The sequence below is a fragment of the Anas acuta genome, chromosome 27 (genome assembly GCF_963932015.1).
Source record: "Anas acuta chromosome 27, bAnaAcu1.1, whole genome shotgun sequence".
Lineage (NCBI taxonomy): Eukaryota > Metazoa > Chordata > Aves > Anseriformes > Anatidae > Anas > Anas acuta.
The window spans coordinates 5,624,034-5,636,160 of NC_089005.1; the positions used below are offsets into that span (position 1 = coordinate 5,624,034).

Consider the following 12,127-nt stretch of genomic DNA (forward strand, 5'->3'; position numbering starts at 1 on the left):
AGACACCTTGCATTTTCTCCTTACAACAACATTTTAATTTATTAAAATTAATTAATTTTAATTTATTAAATAATTTTTATTATTAAATAATTTATATTATTAAATAATTTTAATTTATTAAAATTAAAATTTTATTTTTTAATGGAGCTGTTGCAATCTTAAGCTCTCTCTGTCCTTCCCCTGCAGCTTTCGTGAGCCATCAGAGATTTCCAAAAGCCCTTCTCCTCCTGCATCCTCTTTGTTCCCTCTGCAGCGGCAGGAGTCCAAATCCAAGTTGTACCAGTTAAAAGTTGCAAGGTTAAGCCCTGCCAAGACTAATCCAAACCTCCTTTCAAAAAAAAAAAAAACAGCTTTTCTCCCCAAGTTGACATCTCACCAATTGCTGTGAGAAATCAGCCACTGCTCCCAGATTTACTCTGAAATCTTTGGTTCGTAAAATTAAGGAATGAAGGCAGAAAGGCTTATTTTCAAAGTGCAAGAGCTTGCAGTCTCTCTCCTCTCCTCCCATGGAAATGAATTGCCCATGATGAAGTTTGAACATTGCTAAGACATTATAAAAACATTTCCAGTGCACTGGGTTTTTACAGAGATGCATAGAGATGCATAGAATGCATAGAGATGAAGAAGGATGAAGAAGGTCTGTCTGGTCCATGCAAGTACAGATCCTGGGCAAGTCAAGGTCATTTCCATGGGAAAACCTCCCAAGTCTTGCTGGAGCAATCTGGAGTGTCAAAACTGCAGGGTCGAGCACAGAGGTGGAGACAAGTGATTTTGCTCTATTCTGCAACTGTGCAAGTGACACCTTGTCTGATGATGTTACTTAATTTCTCCTTTTCCCATCCTGAGTAATATGCAAAAATTTTGCAGGATGAGTGGATGAGTTAATGAGTTAATTCAGGCCTGCACATCTGTCTGCAGAAAGTAAACACTATGTGTGTAGGAAATGCAATTCTCTTCTACTTCTCATACAACAGTTCACCTCCATGTCTCTTTTCATGGCTGCTACTGTCATTTCAGGTGGATAAAGTTTGAAGAAAAAGTTGAGGAAGGCGGGGAAAGGTGGAGCAAACCCCACGTGTCCACATTGTCTTTGCACAGCCTCTTTGAGCTGCGGACATGTCTACAGACAGGAACAGTGCTCCTGGACCTAGATGGCTACTCTTTACCCCAGATCATAGGTACAAGCCAGCGGATATCAGTGACTTGCAATGGAATAAGTGAAAATGGGTGTTGAGAGCCATTACATTGGTCCAATAAATGTTGACATCCCTAGATTTCTGGGAGGGGGGAAGATTTTTCAATGGGGTGACTGTCTCCCTCATTTGGTGCTTTCAGATGATGTCATTGAGAAGCAGATTGAGGATGGTCTGCTCAAACCTGAGCTGCGGGAAAAGATAAGCTATGTGCTCCTCAGGAAGCACCGTCACCAAACCAAGAAGCCAATCCATAGGTCCTTGGCTGACATCGGCAAGTCTGTCTCCTCTAACACAAGTGAGTGCTTGGGGTCCAACTCATACCCAGTTGCATCCTTGAGTCTTCAGTTAGCAAGCCCAGGGGCAGTCAATCTCAGGAGAAGGAAAGGTGGAAACCTGTCCATTTGGGACACACAACTATTTACAGAAGCAGGAAAGACACAAAAAGCTTTGTCACTGTTGGTCCTAAGAGTGGCAGATAGTTGGACTGAAAAGCAGCGTTGTCTGCTGAGATGGACAAAGGCACTGTGCAGCAGACACCAGAACTGTGTGATGGACATTGCACTTGGCCAAGGGGCAAGCAGCCTACAGGCAAACCCTGTCTGCTCCATAGCTAAACCTGCCTATTTTTGAGCCTTTATAAAAGGAGATTTGTTTGTTTTCATGCTAGATTATTTACTTAGGTTTAAATGGAGGTCATTTGGTGGAGCACAGGATTTGCGAGGCTTCAGTTGCTCCACAGGCAGACACAAACAGCAGCACCCAAGCCCTAAGTGCACATGGAAGAGACTGTCAATAAACAATATTCCCACCCCATGGGCATCTCCAGGTTTCAAAGTAGCCATCATCCATGCCTGAGTACTAGATATTTGAGCTAATATTTGCCCAGACGCTCTAAAAATGGATAATAACTTGGATTCTTTGTGAATATTCCCTGTAGATATGGAAAATAAGGGAATCCTTCATTTTCTTCTAATGCCTCACTGAGATGATGGCATTGCTTCAAGCTAGCAAGGAGTAGCACCAAAGTTAAAAAGACGGCTGTTGGCACAGCAGAGGTGTCTTTCATGTTTCTTCTGTCAGCAGAACTCTGTGATACCAGACTAAATACTGCTGGCATTTTGAAAAACAGGGTCACACCTATTAAAAAATTTATCATCTTTTATAGCAGCTTTAATATTGAGTTCTGAAGAAAATGGGGATGGGTGCTGTGGTTGCAACTGGTGTTTCATTGTTGCAGAGGAAAGCATGGTCCAGATGGTTTTCCCCAAAGAAAACACACTTTGAGAATACAGGAGGTTACCTGAGAAAACTCTGTGTCACAGAAAATGCATGGAAAAAAAAATGGACCGTCTATATCTAACTAATTGAGTTAAAGCATCTGAGAATAAAAATGGGAATCATAACCAGCTTAGGGAGAAGAAATATTTACATGAAGCTTGGTAGTGGCTAATGTAAATATAATGAAGTTCATAGCAAATTTCAGATTTTGGTTTCTTTGTACAATTAAGGGTCTAAAAAGCAAAATAAAACATTGGGTCTTACTAAGAAACAGAATTTGCCCTTCTGAACCCTTTTATGGCCTCAAAGAGAGCATTGATGGGGCATGGGCTGATACAGGCTCCTTGCATGAAGCCTCTGCAGAGAAAAGACATGGGTTAAGGCAGGAAAGTGTATTTTTTGCTAGTGGAAAAATTGTTATGTGTGGGATAATAGTGATGAGAGTGGAGGCAAACGCAAATTGCAGGTATATCAGTACTGGAAAGATCACATCAGCACTGGGCAGATGATTTTCAGCCTGGCCACTTGCCTTTAGCATCACTCAGACAGCAGCTCCCTGTGGTACCCACATCTCCTCTAGCCTCTCTTTTTTCCAGACCGCAGCCCTGTCCGGAGCCCAGCTGCTGGCGCCACCTTCCACCGCTCCACTGAGGACCTGAGGATGCGGCAGAGCACAAGCTACGGCCGCCTGCGTAAGCCAGGATGGGCAGCAGGGAGGCTGGAAGAATCCTAAAAGAAGTAGGAAAAAAAACTGAGTTGCAGTGTGACATAGGGTGATTGCAAGCAGATCACACCACACCTCCCCTCTGTGGCCGTGAATGAGATGTGTTCTGTGCAGCCACAGAGTGACTGTTATTAGAAGAGCTCTTATTATTGGGCTTTTATCTTACTTCACCTAGCTTTCAAGCCCAGCTAAACTAAGTAATGTTTTATTTGCACTGAAGTCCTCCTGCACCATTTTCTTCTTGCACAGGGGGATGAAATTCAGCTGCATACCACAGAGTGGTTTTCTCACCCTCTCTCTTGTCTCCATCAGGCCATGCACAAAGTCGAAGCATGAATGATATCTCAGACACACCAAGCACTGACCAGGTAATAATCCCCGAAGTGTTTATGTGATGCAGTGAGGAGAATTTCCAGCACAACTGGCTGTTATGGTCCTGTTTGCAACTGCACCATGATGTGTTAGAGACTCAGTAATAGTTAAGGTCCATGTGAGCCTTGTGCAGTTTCACTCAGTCAATAACCACACACAAATTCCTAATTAATGAAACTAATACACATACTGATCCTTGTTAATTCTTAAGGAAGCTGTCTCAGAAATAATCATAAAATCATAGAATCATCTAGGTTGGAAAAACCTTCAAGATCATCAAGCACAACCATCAGTCTGACTTACTGAGTCCCATCACCAAACCATGTGTCTTAGGGCCATGTCCACACATCTCTTAAATACCTGCAGGGATGGGGACTCCACCAGTTCCCTGGGTTTAACCATCAGGAAATTCTTCCTGACATATAATCTAAATCTTCCTTGGCAACTTGAGGCTGTTGCCTCACATCCTGTCACTTTTCACCTGAGAAAAGAGATCGACACATATCACTGCAATCTCCTTTCACATGGAGAAAGCGCTGAGGTCTCCCCTCAGCCTCCTCTGCTCCAGACGAAAAAGCCCCCATTCCTTCAGCTGTTCCTCATACAACTTGTTTTCCAGTCCCTTCACAACCTCCGTTGCTCTTCTCTGAATGCATTTCAGCAACATTATATCTCTCTTGTAGTGAGAGTCCCAAAACACTGCACTGAAGGTGCGGTCTCGGTACTGTGCACAGAGGGCCAAGCACTTGCCTCGTCCACTGGCCACACTATTTCTGAGGCAGGCAAGGATGCCCTTGGCCTTTGACCAGCACCTCCAGGTCAATAGCTGTGCTTGAGCTGGGGCCAGCAAGGTGAACACAGAATTAGGGATCTGCAAAGATGCTGATACAGCTGAGATCTGACCTCAAGTTGCACCAGAAGTTTAGATTAGATGTCAGGAAGAATTTCTACATGGAAAGAGTGCTTGGGCATTGGAACAGGCTTCCCAGGGAAGTGGCGGGGTTGTCATCACTGGAGGCATTTCAGAGACGTGTGGACATGGCACTAAGGGACATGGTTTATTGGTGGACTTGGACTCTTACGTGATGGTTGGACTTGATGAACTTAAGTGTCTTTCCCAACCTAAATGATTCTATGATTCTATGATCCTTGGGGTACAGAAAGCACGTTTAAAACCCATTGATAGGATAGGAAATGTATTTGACAGAGTGCAGGGATCTTAAAAGAATCTTGGCTCAGCACCATTGCTGGGTACAAACAGTTTCCTTGGGGTAAATCCCAACCAGCACTTGTGTTTGCAAACAGGAATACAGCCCTTAGGAAAACAATCTGTAAGTAAAGAGGCAGTTTGCAATTTTTCCTCTGTTGCAATATGACAGATGTGAGTTTCTTCATGCAAACCTTAGTCTGGAGGAAGCTTTTCTCATTGAATTGTTTTGCAGAGGAGAGCTGGGAAGGAGGTCAGTCAGGCTGCCCTGGGCAATTTGCAGACAGATCTCTGCTTGGTGATGCAATATATTAGCAAGTTTTTGTGTCATTCTTTTACAAGGTGTCCTGGCCCCCTCCTGGCATCGAGGCTGTTTAGCTGGGATCTGGTGATCTGTTATGTGGACTTTTGCTGTGTTTCTATTTGTGCATGATTTCAGCATAAGTCTAAGGAAAAATTGAATGGAATTTCATACAACTATGTATCAGAAAGGTTTCATTCTGCATTTAAACTCTCTTGTCCACAAGAGAAACAGAGTAATTAAGCATGTGTCATGTAGGCATGCTTTCTGCAATCGAAATTGAAATGCAGCTTGCAATTTGGTCCTTGGAAATCCTTTTGATGTTTTCCTACTGCTTTCAGTCATGGAGGCATTTGATACAAGGTGTTTGGTGAGGAACCAAAAGGTAGATGTGATTGAGATGCAACTTGTGGAGCTGGAAAAGATGCTGATCAGGGGAAAGTCTGCATCAAGACTGAGACTGCAAAAGTTGAGTACCTTTGCACCTGCCAGATCAAGGGGTAATGCCTGAAATCTGGCAGTCAGGTGCTAATTAGCAAATGCAGACAGTAGGGAAAGAAGGATCTGGAATAGATTTGAAAGGGACAGTACGGTATAAGTGTTTGCCTTGCCCTCGGGGACATCCTCACTGGATGAAATTCATACATTCTTTGATTGCCAGAGCATGATGCACTGGGGCTCATGCTCCCTTCATGGCTCCCAAGAAATGGTAACATCTCCAAGCTTGGTCTGACCGTTTGGGGCTGGCTTTAAAATATGTCTTTGTGTGTTGAAAGGGAGCATGTCCTCTCTGTCTGCTTCACTTGCCTATTGCCATCCAGCAGGTGGCACACCCCCAAACCTAGTCAGTGGGTGCAATGGCTGGGAGGTGCAGGACAGGGATGCCGCAATACACGGGAGGCAACATGCAGGCAGAAGTTTTCCAGAGCACCTTCCTAAATTAATGCTATAAAGGAATCAAATTGCCTGGTAACGAACCCCAAATATAAGCCTCCAGCAATGGGATACAAAGGGTTAATCACAAAATATGTAAAGCATTTAGTACTGAAGAATGCTGGGTTTAATGCTACAAAGTTCAGTGTTACACAAAGCTTAGTGGTCACTGTTAACTCCTGCTCTTGCTTATTCCAAGCTGCGTTGGAGGAGTTATTTTATTACTATTATTTTTTTTCCATTTGGGTTTAAAGGATTAGAGAGGGAGAGCCTGCTGCCCAGCTCACATGCCTTCCCTCATGCTGGCATATAGGTTATAACAACACCCTGCCTGGGTTTGTATAGAACCATTTTAAACTAGTAATGAAAGAGCTGCAGGGGAGAAGAGACAAGGAGAATAAATCCATGATCGAGGTTTCCTACTTGCATTATCTGCTCTAAGAATGGGATGTGGGGAAACAAGCTGCAGAAACATTGGCCTAAGCCGCCCATGGACAGTACCAAGTGGTGTTTCGGCATTATACGGGGCCTTTAGGGAGCCTGGGGCAGCAGGCCTGCAAACAGACTTATAGGTATGCTGCTGGCTTGCTCCAGGATCAGTGTTTTTGGCTCAGAGTTTCTTCAGGGACAGGCTGGGGATTGCCACAGGCTTTTCTTGCTTAGATCCCAGTGCAGCAAAGCACCTTTTGCAAACCACCAAGTTGCATGCTTGCACTGGGGAGCCCAGAGTATGTACTTCCAAGTTTATCTTGGGTGTCGTGGTGGTTTTGAATAAGGAAGAAATTCAGGTTTACAAATTCTCACTGCTTTATTCATGGATATGGCTCCCAAATTCCCTAGGAGATCCTGGGAACATCAGAGAGCAAGAGGTTGAAGTCTGCAGTCTGCGCTTGATACTGCAGCTTTAGCTTTTGTAGTCAGGGTGTGGAAAAGGGGGAAAAGCCATTTTAGCAAACACTCCCTTCCCCACTTCATTTTCCCCAACAGCTGAAGAACAAGTTCATCAAGAAGATCCCCAAGGATGCAGAGGCCTCCAATGTGCTGGTAGGAGAAGTGGAATTCCTAGAGAAACCCTTTGTGGCTTTCGTGCGGCTCCTCCAGGCAACAATGCTAGGAGGGGTGACAGAGGTGCCCGTCCCAACCAGGTGAGCCCAATTCCTTGGGTCTGGAGCTGATCTTGCAATATGGGTCCTGCTGGTGCGAGCTAACCAACATGGTCCCACTCCTCTCCCAGATTCCTCTTTATTCTCCTGGGCCCTGCAGGAAAAGCCAAATCCTACAACGAGATTGGCAGAGCCATTGCAACCCTCATGGTGGATGATGTGAGTAGATGCAAAACCTGACCCTCACTGGGAGCCTCCCTTGCTCAGAGCTAAAAAAAAAAAAAAAAAAAAAAAAGCAATTTTCATTCTTTTGCCCAAATGAATGAGTTTTAAAAGCCCACAACAATGTGCAGCATATGTGCAGGAGACCACCCCCAATCTGACACATCTCTTGACTCCCCAGCTCTTCAGCGATGTTGCCTACAAAGCCCGGGACAGAGAAGACCTGATTGCTGGCATCGATGAATTTCTGGATGAAGTCATCGTTCTGCCACCTGGCGAATGGGACCCCAATATTAGGATTGAGCCACCAAAAAAAGTGCCCTCAGCTGAGAAAAGGTGTGTGGTAGACATGGGGCTAGTCCCAACCCTGTGGCCATCCCTGTCTTTCCCATTTGAAGGTGCTGGAGGAAGACAGATGCTTTGTTTGCACTCATCCCTAGATATATTCTCCACAGATTTTCCAGAAATGCTGCTTTTTCTGCAGTATCACCCAATGACAGTGATATCCCCAATATCACTTAAGAGCCATTTCCACTCCACATAATCTGCATTACCCTCAGCACCCACCATTCTGGGCTGAGAAAATCCAGCTCTTTATCTTTCCAAATTTGCCCCCAGAACCCAAACCCTAGTGCAGGTGGTGAGCTGCACCATGGCCTTGGTCCTTTCCTCAGCCCCATATCAGAGACAGGCATGGCAAGGCAGGTGGCACGGCCAACTCTGGACACTCTCCCACAGGAAATCAGTTTTCTCGCTGAACGAAGTGGGGCAGATGAACGGCACAGCTGGTGGGGCAGGTGCTGGGAGCGGCGGAGGAGGCAGTGATGATGGGGAGATGCCTGAAGTGCATGAAATCGGGGAAGAGCTTGCATGGACTGGCAGGTGAGCATCACCCAGACACCCAAAAAAACTCAGAGGCCGTTGGCACCCATAACCATCTCTTGCTGGTTCACCCCACGTTCTCCTGGGGCAGAGAGAGGTGAACTCCTTACAGGCGCAGTCTTCTGTGCAGTGCTGTACATATTTTGGTTGAGGGCATATGCATCTTGTCCTTGGCTGTGTCTCTACAGGTTTTGTGGTGGCCTCTATTTGGATATCAAAAGGAAGCTGCCCTGGTTCCCAAGCGACTTCTATGAAGGTTTTCATATCCAGTCCATCTCTGCCATTTTGTTCATCTACCTGGGCTGCATCACCAATGCCATCACATTTGGGGGCTTGCTTGGAGATGCTACAGACAACTACCAGGTCAAGTCCAAGGACAGGGTCACTTTGAACTGGTGATGGAAAGCAGGGATGAGCTGGGATGGGATGGGTTCTGCCCCCATTGTGCCATGTCAATTTTCAGTGCTAGGGATGGAAATTTATTCACAAATGGGACTGGCTGGCCTTGAATACTGAGAGGGTGGGAAAACCCATCTCAACAGCAATACCAGTAGCAAAGGAATACGATCCCGAACTACCCTGTATGAGTCCTTTGTTCTTATCTCCTTCTGGGATGTCCATGGGGATGTAACCTGGCACAGCACCACCATAAACCTGGGTTTGATCTGTCCCCAGGGTGTCATGGAGAGCTTCCTTGGCACAGCAATGGCGGGCTCCATGTTTTGTCTCTTCGCTGGGCAGCCACTCATTATCCTCAGCAGCACCGGCCCCATCCTCATATTCGAGAAGCTGCTCTTTGACTTCAGCAAGTAGGTGCTGAATAATGCCGGGGGGGCATGACCCCTCTGTACCTGGACAGGGGATGACCCTCAGCCCATTGTGCACTCTCATAGGACCCCTATTGCTTTGTGCCTGCTTTCAGAGGCAACGGCATTGATTACATGGAGTTTCGCCTCTGGATCGGCTTGCACTCTGCTCTACAGTGCCTTATCCTGGTGGCCACTGATGCCAGCTTCATTATAAAGTACATCACACGCTTCACAGAGGAAGGCTTCTCCACCCTCATCAGCTTCATCTTCATCTATGATGCCATCAAGAAGATGATAGGAGCCTTTAAGTATTACCCCATCAATTCAGACTTCAAGCCAGACTATGTGACCATGTACAAGTGCGAGTGTGTTGCTCCTGACCCAGGTGAGTACAAATCTTTCTCAGCATTGGACAGGGATAGTGAAGGGGGGGGGGGGGGGACACACGACACGCTAGCAGAGGGTCCTACAGCAAGTAGAACCTGCTGGATCACTGGCCAAAGACGTTGAAGGAGTCAGCTACCCAGTGGGCATGGGGCAGAGACACCTCATCTTTCTCCTCTGAGGGTGATTTGGGGCAAGATTATGGAAATAGAGCCTTGTCCCCTGCAGCCAAGCATGTCAGTGCTTGCTGGGATGCAGTTAACAGTGCTGGAGAGCCAAAACATCAGCCTGAAGCAACCAGGCCTGGATGAATAAAAAGGAAAGAAGAAAGGAAGATTTTTAAGATCATTAACTCCACCCAGCTACCAATGGAAACTTATTCTCCAGAAAGTACAGAGGAGGGATTTTGTCCTCTCTAGTGTCCAGGATGCCCAGAATATTCCAGTTGGGTGTGCAATCTTCCTTGGACTGTTTTTTCTTTTTCTTTTTTTTTTTCTTTCTTTCTTACTTCTCTTCAAAAAGGAGAGACCACAAGGTTCTGTGAAGACAGTCTTTTGACAGCTCCCCTGGTTTTGACCCAATTTCTACTATGGGCAAAAAAGGAAAAAGTTGTAATCCCTTATTAAAGCAGGCTGTTCTTTGGGGGAAGCAAAACAATGCATTTTCCAGATATAGGCTTTTCTGATGGTGGCTCAGTTGAAGACGGCTGTAATTCAGAGTTGCCCTGAAACCGCTGCTTTTTTGCCACCACTGCTTTTTTGCTCTTGGATAGATGAGCTTGACAAGCCTCAATACACATCACAGCTCAGATGTTCCTACTGCTGCCTGAAAGGGAACAGTGACCTTCAGTTTTGGGCTAATGCCAGTGACCACCTTCTCTCAGATGAGCTGAATTTATATAAAAAGTACAAATTATAACAATTTGGGGAACTGCAGGTGGAGAAGGCAGAAAGGTATGGCAGTGAAGAAATAAAAACAACCAAGACCACATTGCCTATCTCTAATACATCTGTCACTGCAACTGTCTTACATGCCATGATGGAAATAACGTTCAGTCTCTTATTGTTTTGATTTTGTGGTGTTTTGTTGTGTTTTCTTTTTCTTTTTTTTTTTTTTTTCCCCTTAATTCCGGTTTATCAACCATGTCCTGAAGGAACTGATCACATTGGGTTTTGAAGCCCCACAGGCAGTGGGAAGCACCTGGATACAACATCAGCCTTTCCAAACCCAAACCTTCCCAACTCTGGCCAGCAGAAAAGCTTAGCCCAGGTTTCTGATGCAACCCCCGGGGCTGAAACATCCTAGCCTTCCAGAGCCCCCAGCCTGGCCTCAACCAAGAGCAAACCCCAGTGGTGGCAGGGAGATGAGTCTGGGTGCCAAGAGGCATTTGCACCCTGAAACCTTCAGCTTCTTGGCAATCCGGCCCTGGTTCCTCACCCTTGCTGCTCTGGATGCCAAAGCAGGGTTGTCCATGCTAGCTTTTCCATTCCTCTAGATATTGAGAAGTTGTGTTTATTCTCCCCTACATCCTTTTTTTTTCTTTCTTTTTTTTTTTTTTTAATAGTTCTGATTTTTGATTATTATAACTGATTTGTACCATATTTGTCTCTGCTGCACACATCAATTTGGGCTGATTTCAATTTCAAGTGAGTATCACCTTCTAAATATTAAAGCTGTTTTAATATTTGATACTCGTACCTCTTGAGGTTTTGTTGTTATTTTTATCATGTATTTTACTTTTCTCTCTGCTCCAATAGAAAGGTTTATACAGCGCCTTTACAGGTTCTCTTCTAAGTTACTTCCAATGCTACGCTGTCTTTTGGGTTGTAGAAATCACAAATTTTCTAGTTTCTGTAATATCAAAAGGTTATAGAAAATGCTTTTAATACTGTAAAGAAGCCTGAATTTGCCAGCACCATTTCCTGGAGCTTGGTTTCAGCAGCCCCAGCTTCTCAGCTTCTAACCCAGCAATCACTTCTCCTTCATTAATTCTCTGTACTGGGGAAGGAGGTGGCAGGTTGCCAAAATCCCCACCTGGCTGCAGGAAGAGGATGGACCGGAGGGACTGGGGTGGCAGAGCAGTGCCGGACCCTGCTTAGGTCACCCACAAGGAGCATGGGTGTTCCCGAAGCCGCGGAGCTGCATCACCTGAAGATTTGAGTGGAACCGCTCTATGCACCAGAGGAGAAGGTTGTGGGGCTAGAGATAAAAACCCCGTGTTTTTTTTTTACTGGTTGTTTTGCAGTAAGAAATCAAAATACCCACAAAAATATTAATGAAAAAAAAAAAAAAAAAAAAAAGCAACTGCCACCACCAACAAATTGGACGTTATTGGGTACTGACTCTCCAAAAATGACAGGCTAATTTTTCAGTCTTCTTCACCCTTCCACCTTTTTGGTTTGAAAGGAGGAGTGGCAGCACAAGCTGGAGTGCTCAGCCCCACTTGCCAGTGGCTTCCCACACTAGGAAGCTCCCCAAAATCTTGTTTGCACTCGCCAGCCAAGAGGGATAGGCAGCCAAAGGGAAAGATGTGCTGTTCACCAGTGCATCTCTGGATTGGGCCAGCTCTGGAGGGTGTGCATGGGATTAATCACGGAGAAGTTGCTGAGGGGTTAGAAACAAGATTTGGCTCCCCACATCCTGCTTTGTTCATGGGCACTGACACCTGCATACATGTCAGAGGATGTACTCAGCCCCACGTTTGCTTTTACACCAC

The 12,127-nt window shown here is 45.4% G+C and overlaps 1 protein-coding gene across 3 annotated transcripts in view; it reads left to right on the top strand.

The window, feature by feature from the left end:
• The window catches only part of SLC4A5 (solute carrier family 4 member 5), a 29,460-nt gene that overhangs the window by 10,079 nt on the left and 7,254 nt on the right, over positions 1-12,127 (top strand). For all 3 annotated transcript variants that reach the window (XM_068662479.1, XM_068662480.1, XM_068662481.1), the window contains exons 5-15: positions 1,018-1,178; positions 1,336-1,491; positions 3,071-3,166; positions 3,511-3,566; positions 6,999-7,156; positions 7,246-7,333; positions 7,518-7,672; positions 8,075-8,218; positions 8,407-8,581; positions 8,894-9,027; positions 9,141-9,412. In XM_068662479.1, the coding sequence (XP_068518580.1) occupies positions 1,018-1,178; positions 1,336-1,491; positions 3,071-3,166; positions 3,511-3,566; positions 6,999-7,156; positions 7,246-7,333; positions 7,518-7,672; positions 8,075-8,218; positions 8,407-8,581; positions 8,894-9,027; positions 9,141-9,412 (1,595 nt within the window). The remainder of the gene's footprint in view (positions 1-1,017; positions 1,179-1,335; positions 1,492-3,070; positions 3,167-3,510; positions 3,567-6,998; positions 7,157-7,245; positions 7,334-7,517; positions 7,673-8,074; positions 8,219-8,406; positions 8,582-8,893; positions 9,028-9,140; positions 9,413-12,127) is intronic.